The 22,696-nt window shown below is 50.4% G+C and overlaps 1 protein-coding gene across 2 annotated transcripts; it reads left to right on the top strand.

Annotated features, from left to right (window-relative positions):
* Positions 1 to 1,838: 1,838 nt before the first annotated feature.
* MASP2 (MBL associated serine protease 2) lies at positions 1,839 to 22,667 on the top strand. Of its 2 annotated transcripts, XM_055262414.2 has the most exons (11): positions 1,839 to 1,873; positions 1,957 to 2,185; positions 2,344 to 2,521; positions 3,538 to 3,669; positions 5,534 to 5,730; positions 6,048 to 6,195; positions 10,141 to 10,259; positions 12,971 to 13,049; positions 18,203 to 18,337; positions 18,835 to 18,909; positions 21,476 to 22,667. In XM_055262414.2, the coding sequence occupies exons 1-11, from the start codon at positions 1,869 to 1,871 to the stop codon at positions 22,237 to 22,239; spliced, it is 2,061 nt and encodes a 686-aa protein (XP_055118389.1). In that variant the 5' UTR covers positions 1,839 to 1,868; the 3' UTR covers positions 22,240 to 22,667. The 2 variants fall into 2 exon arrangements, with proteins under 2 accessions (XP_055118389.1, XP_055118390.1); XM_055262415.1 differs by lacking the exons at positions 5,534 to 5,730; positions 6,048 to 6,195; positions 10,141 to 10,259; ... (2 more) ...; positions 18,835 to 18,909; positions 21,476 to 22,667 and adding an exon at positions 4,118 to 4,270.
* The last annotated feature ends 29 nt before the right edge of the window (positions 22,668 to 22,696 follow it).

A 22,696-nucleotide genomic window follows, 5' to 3' on the forward strand; every position in this document is an offset into this window, starting at 1 on the left:
CTACAAAAAACAAAAACAAAAATAAAGGGGATAAAAAAAAAGAAAAGACATGAATCCATGAGGATAGAGTGTGGAAGAGGAAGCAGCAGCCTCAAAGTTCTGGAAGCTGGAAGAACAGATAAACAGGTGTGAAATAACTGCCTGGAAAGCAACTTCTTTTTTTTTTTTTTTGAGGTGGAGTCTCACTCTGTCATCCAGGCTGGAGCGCAGTGGTGCGATCTCGGATCACTGCAACCTCCGCCTCCCAGGCTCAAGCAATTCTCCTGCCTCAGCCTCCCGAGTAGCTGGGATTATAAGCACGTGCTGCCACACCTGTATGATTTTTGTATTTTTAGTAGAGACGAGATTTCACCATGTTGGGCAGGCTGGTCTCAAACTCCCAACCTCATGATCCATCCTCCTTGGCCTCCCAAAGTGCTGGGATTACAGGCGTAAACCACCGAGCCCGGCCAAAAGCAATTTCTAAGCCTGCAATGGAATCGGGAATTGGTGGTACCAGGTCCTTCTGACAGGGTTTAAGAAATTAGCCAGCCTGAGGCCGGGCACGGTGGCTCACAGCTGTAATCCCAGCACTTCGGGAGGCCAAAGCAGGAGGATCACCTGAGGGCGGGAGTTCGAGAACAGCCTGACCAACATGGAGAAACCCCATCCCTACCAAAAATACAAAATTAGCCAGGTGTGGTGGTGCTCGCCTGTAATCCCAGCTACTTGGGAGGCTGAGGCAGGAGAATCGCTTGAACCCAGGAGGTGGAGGTTGCAGTAAGCCAAGATGGCGCCATTGCCTTCCAGCCTCGGCAACAGAGCAAAACTCTGTCTCAAAAAAAAAAAAAAGAAAGAAAGAAAAAAATTAGCCAGCCTGAGCAACAGCAAGACTTCCCATTTCAACAGCAAGACCTCTCTACAAAAAATAAAAACATGAAAGTTGGGTGCGGTGGCTCACACCTGTAATCCCAGCACTTTGGGAAGCCAAGGTTGGCAGATCACTTGAGGTCAGGAGTTCAAGATCAGCCTGGCCAACATGGTGAAACCTGTCTCTACTAAAAATACAAAACAGCCAGGCGTGGTGGTGCACACCTGTAGTTCCAGCTACTCGGGAGGCTGAGGCAACAGAATCACTTGAACCCAGGAGGCGGAGGTTGCAGTGAGCCAAGATTGCACCACTGCACTTCAGCCTGGGTGACAGAGTGAGACTCGGTCTCATAAAAAATAAAATAAGATAAAAAATTAGCCAGACATGGTGACGTGTGCCTGTAGTCCCAACTACCTGGGAGGCTGATGGCAGGAGGATTGCTAGAGTCAAGGAGGTCGAAGCTGCTGTGAGCTATGAGATCATACCACTGCACTCCAGCCTGGGTGACACAGTGGGACCCTGCCTCTAAGAAAAGAAAACACCACCACCACCATCTAGGCAATCCCCATTCCCCATCCCCTCACCCCAGCAGAAACTTAGACACATTCCTGGAGGGGGTAAAATGAGCCAGGCATGGTGGTGCATACCTGTGGTCCCAACTACTTGGGAGGCTGAGGTGGGAGGATTGCTTGAACACAGGAAGTAGAGGCTGCAGTGAGCTATGATTGCAGCACTGCACTCAAGCCTGGGCAACAGAACAAGATCCCAAAAAAAAGGAGGGGTGAGGAGCAGAGCCAGGATTTGTTTCCAGGCTGTTGTTACCTAGGTCCAACTCCTGGCTCCTGGAGCAGCCTGTCCTCCCTGCCTGGAACTCTGAGCAGGCTGGAGTCACAGAGTCGATTCCCAGAATCCCAGAGTCAGAGAGGCTGGGGGCAGGGGCAGGTCACTGGACAAACAGATCAAAGGTGAGACCAGCCTAGGGCTGCATACCAGGCCAGGCCAGCTGGACGGGCACACCATGAGGTAGGTGGGCGCCCACAGCCTCCCTGCAGGGTGTGGGGCGGGAGCACAGGCCTGGGCCCTCACCGCCCCTGCCCTGCCCGCAGGCTGCTGACCCTCCTGGGCCTGCTGTGTGGCTCGGTGGCCACCCCCTTGGGCCCGAAGTGGCCTGAACCTGTGTTCGGGCGCCTGGCATCCCCCGGCTTTCCAGGGGAGTATGCCAATGACCAGGAGCGGCGCTGGACCCTGACCGCACCCCCCGGCTACCGCGTGCGCCTCTACTTCACCCACTTCGACCTGGAGCTCTCCCACCTCTGCGAGTACGACTTCGTCAAGGTGCCGTCAGGACGGGAGGGCTGGGGTCTCTCAGGGTCGGGAGGGTCCCCAAGGAGTAGCCAAGGTTCAGGGACACCTGGGAGCAGGGGCCAGGCTTGGCCAGGAAGGAGATCAGGCCTGGGTCTTGCCTTCCCTCCCTGTGACACCTGACCCCACAGCTGAGCTCGGGCGCCAAGGTGCTGGCCACGCTGTGCGGGCAGGAGAGCACAGACACGGAGCGAGCCCCTGGCAACGACACCTTCTACTCACTGAGCTCCAGCCTGGACATTACCTTCCGCTCCGACTACTCCAACGAGAAGCCGTTCACAGGGTTCGAGGCCTTCTACGCAGCCGAGGGTGAGCCAAGAGGGGGCCTGCGACATCTCAGTCTGCGCAGCTGGCTGTGGGGGTAACTCTGTCTTAGGCCAGGCAGCCCTGCCTTCAGTTTCCCCACCTCCCACAGGGCAAGGGAGGGGCCTCTGGCCTGATATCATCCACAAGGCAAAGACCAAAACAGCCATGACCTCCATTCACATGGGCTGAGCGCCAACTCTGAGCCAGGGATCTGAGGACAGCATCACCTCAAGTGACGCAGGGACTGGCCAGGCGTGGCGGCTCACACCTGTAATTTCAGCACTTTGGGAGGCCAAGGCTGGCTGATCACTTGAGGTCAGGAGTTCAAGACCAGCCAGGGCAACATGGTGAAACTCCATCTCCACTAAAACTACAAAAATTAGCTGGGCGTGGTGGTGCGCACCTGGAATCTCAGCTACTAGGGAGGCTGAGGCAGGAGAATTGCTTGAATCCGCAAGGCGGAGGCTGCAGTGAACTGAGATCGCACCACTGCACTCCAGCCTGGGTGACAGAGCTAGACTCCGTCTCAAAAAACAAAAAACGAAAACGATGCAGGAACTGAGGGCCCCATTTACAGCTGACAAAGTGGGGCCCTGCCAGCGGGAGCGCTGCCAGGATGTTTGATTTCAGATCCCAGTCCCTGCAGGGACCAACTGTGTGACCTCTGGCAAGTGGCTCAATTTCTCTGCTCCTTAGGAAGCTGCTGCAAGGGTTCAGCGCTGTAGCCCCGCCCCCTGGGTTTGATTGACTCCCCTCATTAGCTGGGTGGCCTCGTGCCGGACACTGAAACTCCCGCTGGTTTAACAGAGGTGATGTTTGCATCTTTCTCCCAGTGCTGCTGGGAGCTTGCAGCGACCCTAGGCCTGTAAGGTGATTGGCCCGGCACCAGTCCCCCACCCTAGACAGGATGAGGCCTCCTCTGAGGTCTACTCTGAGGTCATGGATCTCCTGGGAGGAGTCCAGGCTGGAGCCCGCCTCTTTCCCTCCTGACGGCCTGCCTGGCCCTGCCTCTCCCCCAGACATTGACGAGTGCCAGGTGGCCCCGGGAGAGGCGCCCACCTGTGACCACCACTGCCACAACCACCTGGGCGGTTTCTACTGCTCCTGCCGCGCAGGCTATGTCCTGCACCGTAACAAGCGCACCTGCTCAGGTGAGGGAGGCTGCCTGGGCCCCAACACACCCTCTCCTGGGATACACGGGGCCCCTCAGGGCCATTGCTGCTCTGCCCCAGGGGTGCGGAGGGCCTGGGCCCTGGACACTGGGTGCTTATAGGCCCTGCTGCCTCCAGCTCCCCTTCTCAGCCCTGCTTCCCCTCTCAGCAGCCAGGCTCATTCCCAGTGCCACCCTGCCCTAGCGACTGAGACTAATTCTAACACCCCACTGTGTACCTGGCTCCACCTGGGCTCTGGGAACACCTCATGTAGCCACGGGAGAGTCGGGGGGATCTAGCCCTGGTTCCTTGGGACCCCATCCCTGCACTGTGGGACCAGCCGGTGCTCCGGGCTGTGGGCAGCCCCACCTGCTGGCGCTGACTCTGCCTCCCCCGACTCGGTTTCTCCCTCTCGGTTCTCTCCTTGCCTCTCTGATCTCTCTTCCAGAGCAGAGCCTCTAGCCTCCCCTGGAGCTCCGGCCTGCCCAGCAGGTCAGAAGCCAGAGCCAGCCTGCCCGCCTCAGCTCCGGGTCAGGCTGAGATGGCTGTGCCCCAACTCCCATTCACCCACCATGACCCAATAATAAACCTGGCTGCACCCACCTGCTGCCGCGTGTCTCTGAGGTGGGAGGGTTGGGAGGCGGCGGGCTGTGCTCCTCTCTGCCTGCCCTCCTCATAGCCTCATGAACTCCAGGTCTGTGGGAGCCTCCTCTATGGGGCCACAGGCTCCTTGGCCTCACCCCCTGTTTTGAAGATGGGGCACTGAGGCCCGGAGAGGGGCAGGGCCTTGCTCGAGTCCAGGTCCCCAGAGGCTGAGCCCAGAGTAATCTTGAACCACCCCCATTCAGGGTCTGGCCTGGAGGAGCCTGACCCACAGAGGAGACACCCTGGGAGATATTCATTGAGGGGTAATCTGGTCCCCCGCAAATCCAGGGGTGATTCCCACTGCCCCATAGGGCTCGGCCACGTGGAAGAAGGCAGGCAATGTTGGGGCTCCTCACTTCCTAGAGGCCTCACAACTCAAATGCCCCCCACTGCAGCTGGGGGTGGGGTGGTGGTATGGGATGGGGACCAAGCCTTCCTTGAGGGATGGAGCCCAGACCGACTCCCCGCCCGTGGCAGCAGCATCAGCTGTTCCAGTGAGGAAGGAGAGCACCAAACTCAGTCACAATCACTGTTGCCTTGAACTTCCAGGAGCTGCCCCCAGGGCAGGGGCCAGACCTGGGGAAAGGGGGTGATGAGAGACCCTTCTTCCGGACGGTTCCTCCAGGAACCCAGGGGGCTGGCTGATCTTGGCTGGGTTCGGGTAGGAGACCCCTGATGAATAAACTTGGGAATCGCTGGGGTGGCTGTAGGGGAATTTAGGGGAGAGCCAAAGGGGCCCTTAGGCTCAAGGAGATGCTCCTCTCTTTTCCCGAATTCCCAGGGACCAAGGAACATGTCCCTTCTTCCTCCTTCCTGTGTGTCCATCCACCCCTGCCCCCAACCCCGGCAGAGCCCGGTGGAACTCAATGCTGTAGCCCCCACCCTGGGGTTGCGACTCTGGCCCAGGACACCACCACACTCCCTGGGGGTGTGAGTGAGGGCCCGTGCACTCCATTCTGAGTGCTGCCTGTTTCAGCTAAAGCCACAAAGCAAGAGAAACCCCCTCTCTAAGTGGCCCCTCAACCATCGGGTGGGTCATTTGGTTTCTGGGTGGGCCTCAGGGGCTGGCCACCTGCAGGGCCCACCCCAACCCAGGGATGCAGATGTCCCAGCCACATCCCTGTCCCAGTTTCCTGCTCCCCAAGGCACCCACCCTGCTGTTGGTGCGAGGGCCCATAGAGGGCAGGCCAAGTCACTCCCCTGCCTTCCCTTCTTCCAGCCCTGTGCTCCGGCCAGGTCTTCACCCAGCGGTCTGGGGAGCTCAGCAGCCCTGAATACCCACAGCCATATCCCAAACTCTCCAGTTGCACTTACAGTATCAGCCTGGAGGAGGGGTTCAGTGTCATTCTGGACTTTGTGGAGTCCTTCGATGTGGAGACGCACCCTGAAACCCTGTGTCCCTACGACTTTCTCAAGGTCTGGCTCCTGGGGCCCTCATCTTGCCCCAGATCCTCCCCCTCAGCCCAGCTGCACCCCCTACTTCCTGCAGCACGGCCCCCACCACGTTCCCGTCACCCTCGGCAATCCCCACCTCTTCAGGTGCTCTATGGGGGTCCAAGGCTGGGGCCTTCTGAGTACAAGTGTGGGAGGCAGAGTGGGGAGGGGCACCCCGATCCGTGGCCTGGGTTGGCCTCATTGGCTGTCCCTGAAGTGCTGAGGAGGTGGGTTGCTTCCCTCCGGCCCAGGCCAGACCCGGGCAGCCACTCCCCAGCTTTCATGAGCTTTTTTCTCAGATTCAAACAGACAGAGAAGAACATGGCCCATTCTGTGGGAAGACATTGCCCCGCAGGATTGAAACAAAAAGCAACACGGTGACTATCACCTTTGTCACAGATGAGTCAGGAGACCACACAGGCTGGAAGATCCACTACACGAGCACAGGTGAGCAAGTGGGTCTCAGATCCTGGCTGGAAGCGCAGAGCTGCCCTCTCTCCTGGAGTGTCAAGGAGCTGTAGAGTGTGGGGCTCCTTCTGGGCCAGGACTAGGAAGGGACACCAGGTTTAGTGGTATCTGAGGTCTGAGGCAGCAGTCCTCTAAGGGGAGGCACCTGCTGTCCCTCCCTCCAGCCAGCCACCCATCCATCGTTCCACCACTCATTCTTCCAACCACCCATTCACCCATCCACTCATCCTTTTACCCACCCATCCTTCTGTCCACTCATCCTTCTGTCCACTCATCCTTCCAACCATCCATCAATCCACCCACCCATCCATCCTTTTGTCCACACAACCATCCACCCATTCTTCTACCTACCCATCCTATCCATCCATCCTTCTATTCAGCCATCCTTCTACGCACCCATCCTTCGTCCATCCATCCATCCATCCATCCCTCCATCCATCCATCCATCTGCTCATTCTTCCAGACATCTATCGGTCTATCCATCATCCTTCTACCTACCCATCCTTCCATTTATCCATCCATCCATCCTTCTATCCATCTACTCACCCATCCATCCTTCCACACACTCATCCTTCTATCCACCCATCCTACTCATCTACCCATCTACCCTTCCTTCTACTAACACATCCTTCCATCCGTCATCCATCCATCCATCCTTCCTTCTATCCATCCACCTACCCACCCATCCTTCCACCCACCCATCCTTATATTCATCTACCCATCCGCCCATCCTTCTGCCTACACATTCTTCTATCCATCCATCCATCCATCCATCCATCCATCCATCCATCCATCCATCTTTCCAGCTATCTATCTACCCACCCATCCTTCTACTTACCCATCCTATCCATGCACCCATTCTTCTACCTACCTACCTACGCATTCATCCATCCATCCATCCACCCACCCATTCTCCCAGCCATCCATCTGTCCACTCATTCCTCTACCTACCCATCTTTCTATCCATCCATCCATCCTTTATCCACCCACCCACCCATTCTTCTATCCACCCATTCTTCTATTAATCTATCCATCCACCCATCCTTCTACCTACACATCCATCCATCCATCCATCCTTCCAGCTGTCAATCTATCCACCCACCCATTATTCTACCTACCAATCCTATCCATCCATCCATCTACCCATCCATCCATCCTTTCAGCCATCCATCTTTCCATTCACCCATCATTCTACCTACCAATCCTATCCATCCACCCACCTACCCATCCATTCATCCATCTACCCATTCTTCCAGCCATTCACCCACCCATCCTATCCATCCATCCTTTTTTTTTTTTTTTTAGACAAAGTCTCACTCTGTTGCCAGGCTGGAGTGCAGTGGCACAATCTCAGCTCATTGCAACCTCTGCCTCCTGGATACAAGCAATTCTCCTGCCTCAGCCTCTAGAGTAGCTGAGATTAGATTACAAGCATGCGTCACCATGCCCGGCTATATTTTTGTATTTTTAGTAGAGGCAGAGTTTCACCATGTTGGCCAGAATGGTCTTGATCTCTTGACCTCGTGATCCATCCGCCTTGGCCTCCCAAAGTGCTGGGATTACAGGCGTGAGCCACTGCGCCCAGCCCCATCCATCCATCCTTCTATACATCTACCCACCCACCTACCCATCCTTCCATCCACCCATCCTTCTAGCCATCCACTCCTCTATTCATCCAACCATCCACCCATCTTTCTACCTACACATCCTTCTATGTATCCATCCATCCTTCCAGCTGTCCATTTATCCACCCATCCATTCTTCTGCCTACCAATCCTATCCATCCATCCATCCACCCACCCATCCATTTACCCATCCACCCATTCTTCCAGCCATTCACCCACCCACCCATCCTATCCATCCATCCATCCATCTATCCATCCATCCATCCATCCATCCATCCATCCATCCATCCATCTATCCATCCATCCATCCATCCATCCATCCATCCATCCATCCATCCATCCTTCTATCCATCTACCTACCCACCCACCCATCCTTCCATCCACCCATCATTCTATCTATCCATTCTTCTATTCATCCAACCATCCACCCATCCTTCTACCCACACATCCTTCTATCTATCCATCCTTCCAGCTATCCATCTATCCACCCACCCATCCTTCTACCTACCAGTCCTATTCATCCATCCACCTATCCATCCATCCATCCACCCATATATCCATCCATGCATCCATCCATCCATCCATCCTTCCAGCCATCCATCTATCCATCCACTCATCCTTCTACCTACAGATCCCACCCATCCCTCCATTCATCCATTCATCCTTTCATCCATCCTTCCAGCCATTCATCTGTCCATCCACCCATTCTTCTACCTTATCTTTCTATCCAGCCAGCCATCTATCCATCCACCCATCCTTCTGCCTACCAGTCCTTCTATCCACTAATCTATCCATCCATCCATCCATCCACCCACCATCCTTCCATCCACCCATCATTCCATCCTATGCATGTCTACAGGGATATGTAACATGGAAACCACAGTTCCCACAGCCTCTGCTCAGTCCAGTGAGGGAACAGTCACAGAAACATAACCAGAGCCCTGTGGCAAGCACAGCCTAGAGCCAAGCACTGGGCAATGTGAGAGTCCGAAGGAGGACCTCACCAGACATGGGCTAGGAGCCAGGAAGCTATCCTGGAATAGGAAACGCTGAGATTGAATTTAAAGGATAAGTGGGTGTTTGACAGAGTTCTAGGTGGCAGAAGAGTATGTGCAAAAGCCCAGAGGCTTCACTCTTCAGGGTGTGGAGCTGTGGAAGGTGAGGTGTGGGTATGAGTTGGGGCAGGGGAAAAAGGAGTTCTGACCATGGAGGGTTGCACCAGAGGCACAGCTTGAGAAGTATGCAGCCAGGATCGACACACTCTACCTCTCAGGCCCACCCCCACTGGCCCTGGCTCTGCCCTCTGAGGCCCTGCCAGAACTTCCACCACCTCTTCCTCATGACAGACACTCAAGTGCTAGAAGCCCTGGGCCTCCACAGGTCCACCAAGGCTGTCCCTGGAGATTGATTCCTCAAGGGGAGACTTTGGGACCTGCATGGGACTGAGAGCTTCCCCAGGCCACAGGCTGGGTCAGGGGCACCCAGGTGCACCCAGCTGCCCCAGCAGCTTGGCAGGGATCACTGGACCCTAGCAGGTGCTGGAGGGAGGAGAGGACTCAGAAACTGACCAGTGGGTTTTTAGGGGCAACTGGGGAGCACTGAAACCTTGGGGTGAGTGGAGGCCAGAGTGGAATGCAGCTCATGAGGGGAAGCCTGAGGCTCCCCAAGTCAGCCCGGATCTTTAGTTTGAAGTCTGTCGGCCTGTTTTTCTCCCCATGCCATGACAGCCGTCCTATGGGGCTGCTGTGAGGGTTAATTACAGCTCCACCAAGCACTAGCCTAGGTGCTTTGTATTTGATCTTCACAACAGCCCTGGGGCAACTGTTATCATCATCCACCCCCCATCTTGCAGATGAGGAAACTGAGACTCAGAAAGGTTACACATAACCACTGGGAAATGGAGAGCTATGATTTAAACCCAGCTCCAGTCCCATGCAAGTCCCAAAGCCTCCCCTGAGCTCTTTCCCTCGGAGTTACACTCTCTCTTGGTTTCAAGCCGTGGCTCTGAAGTTCCTGGCATGGAGCAGATGTTCTATTTATGGGGACTGCACCATCTTCCCACATACCCAGCTTTCTCACATACCTTTTGCTCAGTCCCAGGGAAAACAAGAAACCTTAATTTGCAAAAGCACCTGAGAGTTTAATCTTGCCTTTGGTTTTAAAGAACCCTACCCCACGTATGGCGAGCTCTCTTTACATGTTAAGTATTCTTTATAAACTAAGAACTTCAGATGGCTCGATTCAGTCTTGGCTGCTATAGACCACATCAAAACCAATAAGCCTGGTTTCCTCTGCGCAGCGCAGCCATGCCCTTATCCGATGGCGCCACCTAATGGCCACGTTTCACCTGTGCAAGCCAAATACATCCTGAAAGACAGCTTCTCCATCTTTTGCGAGACTGGCTATGAGCTTCTGCAAGTGAGTTAAAACAAGACTAAAATACACCACGATCAATCACGATTGCTTTGAAATGTAAGCACATTTCTATTTGCAGATATGTGAAAGTGAGAAAATCGTGTGTCAGCATGATTTCTTTTGTCTATCTTTAAATGATAACCAAGAAATAAGTATGCAGAGGACAAAAAGGATGGCTATGGAAAATTTGATTCTGGGAATCCTGCCCTGTTTTCATTCTTTCTTTATACATAACTTTACATAAGCAAGACCTTTGTTTTAAAGCTACTTTGGAAAGCTGGTGATTAAAATGCGCAACTTGGCCAGGCGCGGTGGCTCACACCTGTATTCCCAGCACTTTGGGAGGCAGAGGCAGGCAGATCACTTGAGGCCAGGAGTTCGAGACCAGCCTGGCCAACGTGGTGAAACCCCGTCTCCACTAAAAATTCAAAAATTAGACGGGGTAGTAGCCCCGTCTCTACTAAAAATACAAAAATTATTAGGTGGCGGGCGCCTGTAATCCCAGCTATTCAGGTGGCCGAGGCAAGAGAATTGCTTGAGCCTGGGAGGTGCAGGTTTCAGTGAGCCGAGATCGCACCGCTGCACTCCAGCCTGGGCGACAGAGTGAGACTCTGTCTCAAAAAAATATATAAAATAAAATAAAACGGGCAACTTTTCTGTTGGTCACACATGACAGCAGCTCTTCGTAAAGTGGCTGGAATGACAGAAAGATGAGTTTGCTATCCTGTTCCATGTGCCCTGCCTTGCATCAAATTAAAGTTCTCCCCCTGGTCAAATGACCTTTCCATGAAACAACTCCTGGGCCCACAAAAAAGTAGACAGCCCCGGGAAAGAGTATATTCTGCAAAGTTATAAGTAGTGATCACTGTTAAGGGAGGAGTATAATTTTAAAAAATGCTTAGCATGTTGCTTTAGAGGCACAGGTAAGAAATTAACACGCCCTCTTTATGTTCTTCAAAATTGTCACTGAATCCCAGTGGTAAAAAAGTAATAACATTGGAACGATAGCTAGCTATGCAATCCACAGTCCTGTGGAGGGTCAAAAAAAAAAAAAAAATGAGACACTTTTCCCACCTCGCAAACTTCTTGTGCAGGCTCTTTTCCACAGCTCCTCGGACCACAAACCTCTTTAGTTTCTGACTTAGTACAAGAAGTCCTGAAATCCTTTGAAGCACAGGGTTTCTGCCAAAGCCATCTTCTTTTATTTTAATGTTTGATTTTAGAAAAACATTATCTTAGCAAGTCGAAAAATGTTTCCCTGTGAATGACGCTGGCAGTGAAAGCTGATGGACAGCACACAGACAAAGCTCACAAAATAATTCTTGGCCGGGCGCGGTGGCTCACGCTTGTAATCCCAGCACTTTGGGAGACCGAGGCGGGCAGATCATGAGGTCAGGAGATCGAGACCACGGTGAAACCCCGTCTCTACTAAAAATACAATAAATTAGCCGGGCGTGGTGGCGGGCGCCTGTAGTCCCAGCTACTCGGAGAGGCTGAGGCGGGAGAATGGCGTGAACCCGGGAGGCGGAGCTTGCAATGAGCTGAGATCGCGCCACTGCACTCCAGCCTGGGTGACAGAGCGAGACTCTGTCTCAAAAAAAAAAAAAAAGAATTCTTAGTGGCCCTCCTCCAGCTAATGGCCACAGGCTAGACAGATACACAGACACACTTGCAAGTCTGATCACACCTGCTTTCTCAAACTTGTCACCACAGTCCTCTGGCTTTTTTTTTTTTTTTGGACAGGGTCTCACTTTGTCACCCAGGCTGGAGTGCAGTGGCACGATCACGGCTCACCACAGCCTTGACCTCTCAGGCTCAAGCAATCCTCTCACCCCAGCCTCCCAAGTAGCTGGGACTACAGGCAAGCGCCAACATGCCTGGCTAATTTTTGTCTTTTTTGTAGAGTTGGGGGTCTCACTGTGTTGCCTAGGCTGGTCTTGAACTTCTGAGCTCAAGCAATCCTCCCACCTCAGCTTCCCAATGTGCTGGGATTACAGGCGTCAACCACTGTGCCTGGCCCTCTGTCACTTTATATAAAGAAATGGTGGAACATCAGATGCAGAAATGTTGAGCTCTGATGACGATGATGATGATTTGAGACAGGGTCTCACTCTGTCACCCAGGCTGGAATGCAGTGTTGCAATATCGGCTCACTGCAACCCGCGCCTCACAGGTTCAAGCAATTCTCCTGCCTCAACCTCCTGAGGAGCTGGGATTACAGGCGCACGCCACCCCGCCAGGCTAATTTTTTGTATTTTCTGGTAGAGACAGGGTTTCACCATGCTGGCCAGGCTGGTCTTGAACTCCTCGCCTCAAGTGATCCACCAGCCTTGGTCTCCAGGAGTGCTGGGATTACAGGCATGAGCCACCACACCCAGCTAAGATCCGATATGTTTTTGTATTAGAGTGAAAAGCAAGAAAAAATCATAAATTGCTGCAAAGGTTCCATCTGATTCATAAAATGCCAATACCTGTTGAACAATGAAATATGTAACCTAGGTGGCATAGATGTGCACCGAGGCGGTGGGGCAGTGCGTCCATGTGCCAGGCATCCCCCCAAACCCAGCACATGCAGATACTAGTCACGTGCGTTGCCACCCCCTTCGGGAGCACCTCGTAAAACACTAGAATAGGAACTACTGTGAGAGCACAGCTTTGGGGAGTGATTTTATGATATAAACAAGGAAATTCATATATTCTGAATTCTTCTTTAGGGTCACTTGCCCCTGAAATCCTTTACTGCAGTTTGTCAGAAAGATGGATCTTGGGACCAGCCAATGCCCACGTGCAGCAGTACGGTCGTGTGGTGACTACAGGCCCCATAACCGCCCGGAACTCCCTCTGCTGCTACTGTTGCTGCTTCTATTGCTTCTCTGGTTTTCTGTTTACTTTCCTTTTTCTTTTTTCTTTTTTTTTTTTTTTTTTGAGACAAGGTCTTGCCCAGACTGGAGTGCAGTGGTGTGATCTCGGCTCACTGCAACTTCTGTCTTCCAGGCTTAAGCAATCCTCCTGGGCCGGGCGCGGTGGCTCACACCTGTAATCCCAGCACTTTGGGAGGCCGAGGCGGGCGGATCACGAGGTCACGAGATCGAGACCATCCTGGCTAAAACGGTGAAACCCCATCTCTACTAAAAATACAAAAAATTAGCCGGGCGAGGTAGCGGGCGCCTGTAGTCCCAGCTACGCGGGAGGCTGAGGCAGGAGAATGGCGTGAACCCCGGGGGACGGAGCCTGCAGTGAGCCGAGATCGCGCCACTGCACTCCAGCCTGGGTGAAAGAGCCAGACTCCATCTCAAAAAAAAAAAAAAAAAAAAAAAAAAAAATACAAAAAATTAGCCGGGCGTGGTGGCGGGCGGCTGTAGTCCCAGCTACTCGGGAGGCTGCGGCGGGAGAATGGCGTGAACCCGGGAGGCGGGGCTTGCAGTGAGCCGAGATTGCGCCACTGCACTCTAGCCTGGGCCACAGAGTGAGATTCCGTCTCAAAAAAAAAAAAAAAAAAAAAGCAATCCTCCTGCCTCAGCCTCCTGAGTAGCTGGGACTACAGGCAACTGACACCAAGCCTGGCTAATTTTTGTATTATTTGTAGAGACAGAGTTTTGCCATGTTGTCCAGGCTGGTCTCGAACTCCTGACCTCAAGTGATCCGCCGGTCTCAGCCTCCCAAAGTGCTAAGATTACAGGCGTGAGCCACTGTGCCCGGATCCTTGTTTTTTAATGATCCGTTTATCAGTGCTTGAATTTCATATTTGCTTCTTTTTACCCACCTCTCAGTGCATTCTTAGAGGTTAAAACAGAACCAACCTACTAGGGAAGGTATGTGCTTTAGAAAAGTATGTTCTTTGACAAGGTTTTTTGTTTTGTTTTGTTTTTTCTGAGACAGGGTCTCATTCTGTTGCCCAGGCTGGAGTACAGTGGTGCAATCTCAGATCACTGCAACCTCCATCTCCTGAGTTCAAGCGATTCTCCCCCGTCAGCCTCCCCCAGGAGCTGGAAGGCACTACCGGGACATGCCACTACACTCGGCTAATTTTTGTATTTTTAGTAGAGATGCGGTTTCACCATGTTGGCCAGGCTGATCTCGAACTCCTGACCTCAGGTGATCTGCCCACCTGGGCCTCCCAAAGTGTGAGTGTGTGTGTGTGTGTGTGTGTGTGTGTGTGTGTGTGTGTTTGAGTCAGAGTCTCACTCTGTCACCCAGGCTGGAGTGCGGTGACAATCTCGGCTCACTGCAACCTCTGCCTCCCGGGTTCAAAAGATTCTCGTGCCTCAGCCTCCTGAGTAGCTAGGATTACAGGCACATGCCACCACACCCGGCTAATTTTTGTATTTTTTTTGGTAGAGACGAGGTTTCACCATGTTGGCCAGGTTGGTCTCAAACTCCTGACCTCAAGTGATCTGCCCACCTCAGGCTTCCAAAGTGTGTTGACAATATTTTTTTCTTTTTTTTTTTTTTTTTTTTTGGAGACGGAATCTCACTCTGTTGCCTAGGCTGGAGTGCAGTGGTGCAATCTCGGCTCACTGCAACCTCTGCCTCCTGGGTTCAAGCAATTCTCCTGCCTCAGCTTCCTGAGTAGCTGAGACTACAGGCACACACTGCCACACCTGGCTAATTTTTTGTATTTTAGTAGAGATGGGGTTTCACCGTGCTGCCCAAGCTGGTCTTGAACTCCTGAGCTCAGGCAATCCACCTGCCCCGGCCTCCCAAAGCGCTAGTAGTACAGGCATGAGCCACAGCGCCCAGCCTGACAATATTTTTTCTTTTCTTTTTTTTTTTTTTTTTTGAGACGGAGTTTTGCTCTTGTTGCCCAGGCTGGAGTACAATGGCGTGATCTTGGCTCACCGCAACCTCCATCTCCCAGTTTCAAGCGATTCTCCTGCCTCAGCCTCCCTAGTAGCTGGGATTACAGGCATGTGCTACCACGCTCGGCTAATTTTGTATTTTTAGTAGAGACGAAGTTTCTCCATGTTGGTCAGGCTGGTCTCGAACTCCCACCCTCAGGGGATCCGCCCACCTTGGCCTCCCAAAGTGCTGGGATTACAGGCATGAGCCACCGCGCCCGGCCGACAATATTTTTCTAAGTATAAAAGTAACAATATTCATGGTAGAAGATGGAAAATACAGAAAATTATGAACATCTTAATACCCGTAATACCATCATATGCAAGTATAATCATTACTTTTAAATATTTATTTGTTTATTTATTTTTTGAGATGGAGTCTTGTTCTGTCGCCCAGGCTGGAGTGGAGTGGCGCCATCTCGGCTCACTGCAACTTCCTTCTCCCGGGTTCAAGCAGTTATCCTGCCTCAGCCTCCCAAATAGCTGGGATTACAGGCACTTCCCACCAAGCCCAGCTAATTTTTCTATTTTTAGTACAGACGAGGTTTCACCATGTTGGCCAGGCTGGTCTTGAACTCCTGACTTCAAGTGATCCACCCGCCTTGGCCTCCCAAAGTGTTGGGATTACAGGCGTGAGCCACTGCGACCAGCCACTTTTTTATTATTATTTTTTTTGACAGGGTCTCATTCTGTCGCCCAGGCTGGAGTGCAGTGGCACAATCTCTGCTCACTGAAACCTCTGCCTCCTGGGTTCAAGCAATTCTCCTGCTTCAGCTTCCCCAATAGTTGGGATTATAGGCGCCCGCCACCACACCCAGTAATTTTTTTAGTTTTAGTAGAGGCAGAGTTTCACCATGTTGCCCAGGCTTGTCTCGAACTCCTAATCTCAAGTGATCCGCCCACCTTGGCCTCCCAAAGTGCTGCGATTACAGGTGTGACCCACCAGGCCCGGCCTAATTGTTACCGTTTTGGTGTGTGTCCCTCCAATTACACACAATTCACACATGTGAGCAAGCATATACTACTGTATGTAGAAAAGGGGGGCAATTTTATGTGGTAATACACACACCCCAAACTGGGATAATGATGTACATTACCATTTTGTGAACTAAGAACCATGTATTTTTTTTCTTGGAGACAGGGTCTTGCCCTGTCACCCAGGTTGGAGTGCAGTGGCTCAACCATAGCTCATGTGACACACCCTCAAACTCCTGGGCTCAAGTGATCCTCCTGTCTCAGCCTCCTGAGTAGCTCGGACTACAGGCACGTGCCACATACCCAGCTCCTTTTAAGTTTTTGGTAGAGAGGCCGGGCGCGGTGGCTCACGCTTGTAATCCCAGCACTTTGGGAGGCCGAGGTGGGCGGATCATGAGGTCAGGAGATCGAGACCACGGTGAAACCCCGTCTCTACTAAAAATACAAAAAAAAAATTAGCCGGGCGTGGTGGCGGACGCCTGTAGTCCCAGCTACTCAGAGAGGCTGAGCCAGGAGAATGGCGTGAACCCAGGAGGCAGAGCTTGCAGTGAGCCGAGATCGTGCCACTGCACTCCAGCCCGGGCGACAGAGCGAGACTCCGTCTCAAAAAAAAAAAAAAAAAAAAGGGCCGGGCGCGGTGGCTCAAGCCTGTAATCCCAGCACTTTGGGAGGCCGAGGCGGGCGGATCACGAGGTCAGGAGATCGAGACCATCCTGGCTAACACGGTGAAACCCCGTCTCTACTAAAAATACAAAAAATTAGCCAGGCGTGTTGGCGGGCGCCTGTAGTCCCAGCTACTCGGGAGGCTGAGGCAGGAGAATGGCGTGAACCCGGGAGCCGGAGCTTGCAGTGAGCCGAGATCGCGCCACTGCACTCCAGCCTGGGCAACAGAGCGAGACTCCGTCTCAAAAAAAAAAAAAAAAAAAAAGGATTTTTGGTAGAGATGGGGTCTCACTATGTTGCCCAGGCTGCCCTGGCCTCTCTTAAGTGCTGGGATTACAGGTGTGAGCCACCATGCCCAGTGAGCTTTAGAAAGACTTCCAGGTCTTTCTAAAAACTTCAACTTATTAAAAGGATCAGAAGAATAAGCTGAATTTTTTGTTTTGGAGACAAAGTCTCTATCACCCAGGTAGTAGTGCAGTGGTGTGATCATAGCTCACTGTGGCCTCATCCTCCCAGGCTCAAAGCGATCCTCCTGCTTCAGCCTCCTGAGTAGCTGAGACCACGCCACCAAGACCAGCCAATTCACGTTTTGTAGAGAGGGTTTTGCTATTGCCCAGACTGGTCCTGAACTCCTGGTCTCAAGTGACCCTCCCACTTTGGCCTCCCAAAATGCTGATTACAGGTTTGAACCACCAAGCCCGGCCCCTCCAATCTTACTATCATGTCCTTTTCTACCCTTATTGCCTTCTACATTGCAACCTTTTACATTGAACCTGTGCCATGTCATGTGCTGTTCCGCTGCAGACCTTTTTTTTTTTTTGAGACAGAATCTTGCTCTTGTCACCCAGGCTGGAGTGCAGTGGTGTGATCTTGGCTCACTGCAAGCTCCACCTCTTGAGTTCATGCCATTCTCCTGCCTCAGCCTCCTGAGTAGCTGGGACTACAGGCGCCCGCCACCACATCTGGCTAATTTTTTTTTTTTTTTTTTGTATTTTTAGTGGAGACGGGGTTTCACCGTGTTGGCCAGGATGGTCTCCATCTCCTGACCTTGTGATCTGCCCGCCTCAGCCTCTCAAAGTGCTGGGATTACAGGCATGAGCCACCGCGCCCGGCCACAGATCTTTATATTTGACACGAGGATGCTAAAGAGCTCCGGGTAGTTTCAAATTCCCTTTCTCTAGGCAAGGCAGCACACCTCCTCCTCCACATGGAAGACTCCCCCTCAGTTCAGCCATTTAGTTACCTCCCACCTCAGCCTCTCAAGTAATCGGGACAACAGGCACGTGCCACCATGCTCGGCTTTTTAATCTTCTGTAGAGAGGAGGTCTTGCCATGTTGCCCAGGCTGGTCTCAAACTCCTGAGCTCAAGGGATTTGCCTGCCTCGGCCTCCCAAAGGTGCTTCTCCAGACCTTTGGAAAGTTAGCATTGAAATGATCAATGGATTCCTCCCTCCCATGCTTCTTTCTTAGTTGTTGACTGTGGCCCTCCTGATGATCTACCCGGTGGCCGAGTGGAATACATCACAGGTCCTGAAGTGACCACCTACAAAGCTGTGATTCAGTACAGCTGTGAAGAGACCTTCTACACAATGAAAGTGAATGATGGTATGCAAATTTTTCAAAGTTGGGGGTGGGCAATAGTTGGAACTTGAGCCCCCATGGTCTGAAAATAAACTTTAACCAACATTTTTGGCTAAGGCTAGACAAAAGATTAAAAGCCACTTCTCCCATCCACTAAGTGAAATATTATAGCTAAAGTGACTTTAATGTCAATTTGCAAAAATCTGAAAACAGATCTAGTAAATGACTACTACAAACACACAATATATTCCAAATGGTTTAATTTAACAAGTCAAAACCTTATCATTAAGCACTTGAGATCTTGATACATATTCAAGTTACACATCTAAAAGGTTTCCACTTTGCAAGCAAACATGGTAATGCAGATACCTCCTATTTATGAAATCATGTAAAATGGTTGTTCAGACACCTCTATTTCCCACGGATGCTCAAGAATCAACATTTTTCAAGGGGGTATTCAAGCAAATGACAACCATCTTATACATGCAGTTAAACATTTTTGCTTTTCTAATGATTTGCAGGTAAATATGTGTGTGAGGCTGATGGATTCTGGACGAGCTCCAAAGGAGAAAAATCATTCCCAGTTTGTGAGCCTGGTAATGGATACATTTATACAAGAGATTGGTAATTGATGGAAAGTAGAACTGGGTAGGAGACAGTAAGGAGAGCTTTAGCTGTGGTAGGCAGAAATGTAACTTCAGCACTTGGCTCTTAGGCTAAGTTATCATTTCCAAATAGTATGTTCTCATTACCCCCTTTCCATATACAGAGGTTGTTAGGTGCCGACTGCATCAGTCATTTGATTATTTTTGACCTTATAACTAGACAAGCATAAAAAATTAAAAGATTTTTAGGCTGGGTGTGGCTCACGCCTGTAATCCCAGCACTTTGGGAGGCCGAGGCAGGTGGGTCACCTGAGGCCAGCCTGACCAGCATGGAGAAACCCCGTCTCTAATAAAAATACAAAATTAGCCGGGTGTGGTGGTGCATGCCTGTAATCCCAGCTACTCGAGAGGCTGAGGCAGGAGAATTGCTTGAACCTGGGTGGTGGAGACTGTGGTGAGCCCAGATCCCACCATTACACTCTAGCCTGGGCAACAGTAGTGAAATTCCATATATAAAAAAAAAAAAAAAAAAAAAAAAAAAGGATTTTTAAAATTATCTTGACCAATTTATACATTTATAAACACAAGTTCTTCTGTTGAGTTACTATTCAATGTTAAAATACTATTAAAACCCAAAGCTAATAATTTCCCAAGCAATTGTTTTCAACATCTAGTTTTTAAACATCAATGCAATCTGCCTTTTAATGGTACTTTTTTTTTTTTTTTAGCCAGAATTGGCTCCAAAGACAATAGTTGAGTAGAATGATTTTTTTTTGAGACAGAGTCTTGCTCTGTCGCCAGGCTGGAGTGCAGCGGCGCAATCTTGGCTCACTGCAACCTCCCCCTCTGTAGAATGATTTAAAAAAAACAAATCAGGACCGGGCACGGGGGCTCACGCCTGTAATCCCAGCACTTTGGGAGGCCAAGGCGGAAAGATCACGAGGTCAGGAGATCGAGACCATCTTGGCCAACACGGTGAAACTTCGTCTCTACTAAAAAAAAAAAAAAACAAAAAATTAGCCTGATGTGGTGGCAGGCACCTGTAGTCCCAGCTACTCGGGAGGCTGAGGCAAGAGAATGGCGTGAACCTGGGAGGTGGAGCTTGCAGTGAGCCGAGATTGCACCACTGCACTCCAGCCTGGGCAACAGAGCGAGACTCTGTCTCAAAAAAAAAAAAAAAAAAAAAAAAAAAAAAAAAAGAAAAAGAAAAAGAAAAAGAAAAAAAAAGTCAGCACTTTGGGAGGCTGAGGCGGGCAGATCACGAGGTCAGGAGATCGAGACCATTCTGGCTAACACAGTGAAACCCCGTCTCTACTAAAAGTACAAAAGATTAGCCGGGTGTGGTGGCGGGCGCCTGTAGTCCCAGCTACTCGGGAGGCTGAGGCAGGAGAATGGCATGAACCCGGGAGGCGGAGCTTGCAGTGAGCCGAGATTGCGCCACTGCACTCCAGCCTGGGCAACAGAGTGAGACTCTGTCTCAAAAAAAAAAAAAAAAAAAAAAAAACCCAGAAAGATAATAATATATTAATTACCCTTGTGTTATTTGGCTCAAATTAGTTTTTTTTAAACCTGTATTTGGCCAACACAACGTCTGTAGGTTTTAATGCAAGGACACTACCACAACAGCAAACATATATGCTACATTAATGGGCGTATTTAATTTGCAATAAAGATACAATAAAACTTAGTTTGGAAGAATCAACTAGACCAAAAATATAATTTTGGAACCCACAGGGTCCTAGCCACAACTGCAACATTCTAATTTCTAAAACATTTGTATGTTCAAAGGTAAAAGTAATTTTGCAAATCCTGATACTGACTTTAGTTCCTGCTTTCCTAGGATTACGTAGATACCCATTTTACAAGTAGGAAAACAAACAATGAAAAGGTTATGTCCTTCTAATTCCTATGCACATCATCCAGTCCATCTGCTCAGACAATGCCTGCTTGCCCTGTTTTTCCTAATCTTTTTTTTTTTTTTTTTTTTTGAGATGGAGTTTTGCTCTTATAGCCCAGGCTAGAGTGCAGTGGTGTGACTTGGCTCACTGCAACCTCTGCCTCCCAGGTTCAAGCAATTCTGCCTCAGCCTCCCGAGTAGCTGGGATTACAGGTGCCCACCACCACGCCCGGCTAATTTTTGTATATGTAGTAGAGACAGGGTCTCACCATGTTGGCCAGGCTGGTCTCAAACTCCTGACCTCAGGTGATCTACCTAACTCAGCCTCCCAAAGTGCTGGGATTACAGTGTGACACTGCACCCAGCCAATTTTCCCTATCTTATAGACCAAATTATTTTAGCAAAACAAAGTAACTTCTAAAAGTCAGTTTTCACTAATCTCATTTTCTGAGGAGCTAAGAAATACCAAAAGGTTTTATCAGGTGTTTGAACTGTGATGTTTTAAAATAGCCTCACTTGCCTGTACAGGTGGTCACCCACCAATTCATGTAATATAATTTTTGGTTGACATCAAATATATACTTCAAGGCAGTCATAATTTAAGAAAAACACGATTGACATTTTTACAAAGGCTCTCTACCTATCTGCTTCTTTCCCCAGTTTGTGGACTATCGGCCCGTACAACAGGAGGGCGTATATATGGAGGGCAAAAGGCAAAACCCGGTGATTTTCCTTGGCAAGTCCTGATATTAGGTGGAACCACAGCAGCAGGTGCACTTTTATATGACAACTGGGTCCTAACAGCTGCTCATGCCGTATATGAGCAAAAACATGATGCATCCTCCCTGGACATTCGAATGGGCGCCCTGAAGAGACTATCACCTCATTATATACAAGCCTGGGCTGAAGCTGTTTTTATACATGAAGGTTATACTCATGATGCTGGCTTTGACAATGACATAGCACTGATTAAACTGAATAACAAAGTTGTAATCAATAGCAACATCACGCCTATTTGTCTGCCAAGAAAAGAAGCTGAATCCTTTATGAGGACAGATGACATTGGAACTGCATCTGGATGGGGATTAACCCAAAGGGGTTTTCTTGCTAGAAATCTAATATATGTCGACATACCAATTGTTGACCCTCAAAAATGTACTGCTGCATATGAAAAGCCACCCTATCCAGTGGGAAGTGTAACTGCTAACATGCTTTGTGCTGGCTTAGAAGGTGGGGGCAAGGACAGCTGCAGAGGTGACAGCGGAGGGGCACTGGTGTTTCTAGATAGTGAAACACAGAGGTGGTTTGTGGGAGGAATAGTGTCCTGGGGTTCCATGAATTGTGGGGAAGCAGGTCAGTATGGAGTCTACACAAAAGTCATTAACTATATTCCCTGGATCGAGAACATAATAAATAATTTTTAACTTGCATGTCTGCAGTCAGTCAAGGATTCTTCATTTTTAGAAATGCCTGTGAAGACCTTGGCAGCAACGTGACCTGAGAGGCATTAATCATTACTGTGAACATGGCAGTTGTTGCTCCACCCAAAAAACAGACTCCAGGTGAGACTGCTGTCATTTCTCCACTTGCCAGTTTAATTCTAGCCTTACCCACTGACTCAAGGGGACATAAACCACGAGTGATAGTCACCTTTGCCAACCCAGTGTAATGTCACTGCTCAAATTACATTTCATTACCTTAAAAGGCCAGTCTCTTTTCATACTGGCTGTTGGCATTTCTGTAAACTGCCTGTCCATGTTCTTTGACTGTTTTTAAACTTGTTCTTAATGATCTCTATAAGTGCTTTATATATTATATGGCAGTATTGATTGAGGAATAACCTTGAATCCCTTTTTTGGGTAGGTAGGTTGGAAACACTGA

This window comes from Symphalangus syndactylus, chromosome 22 (genome assembly GCF_028878055.3).
Source record: "Symphalangus syndactylus isolate Jambi chromosome 22, NHGRI_mSymSyn1-v2.1_pri, whole genome shotgun sequence".
Taxonomy (NCBI): domain Eukaryota; kingdom Metazoa; phylum Chordata; class Mammalia; order Primates; family Hylobatidae; genus Symphalangus; species Symphalangus syndactylus.

Coding starts and splice junctions, on each gene's coding strand:
- MASP2 (XM_055262414.2), top strand. Junction 6,196..10,140: donor GATCCACTACACGAGCACAG/GTGAGCAAGTGG, acceptor TCCTCTGCGCAG/CGCAGCCATGCCCTTATCCG. Junction 10,260..12,970: donor CTGGCTATGAGCTTCTGCAA/GTGAGTTAAAAC, acceptor ATTCTTCTTTAG/GGTCACTTGCCCCTGAAATC.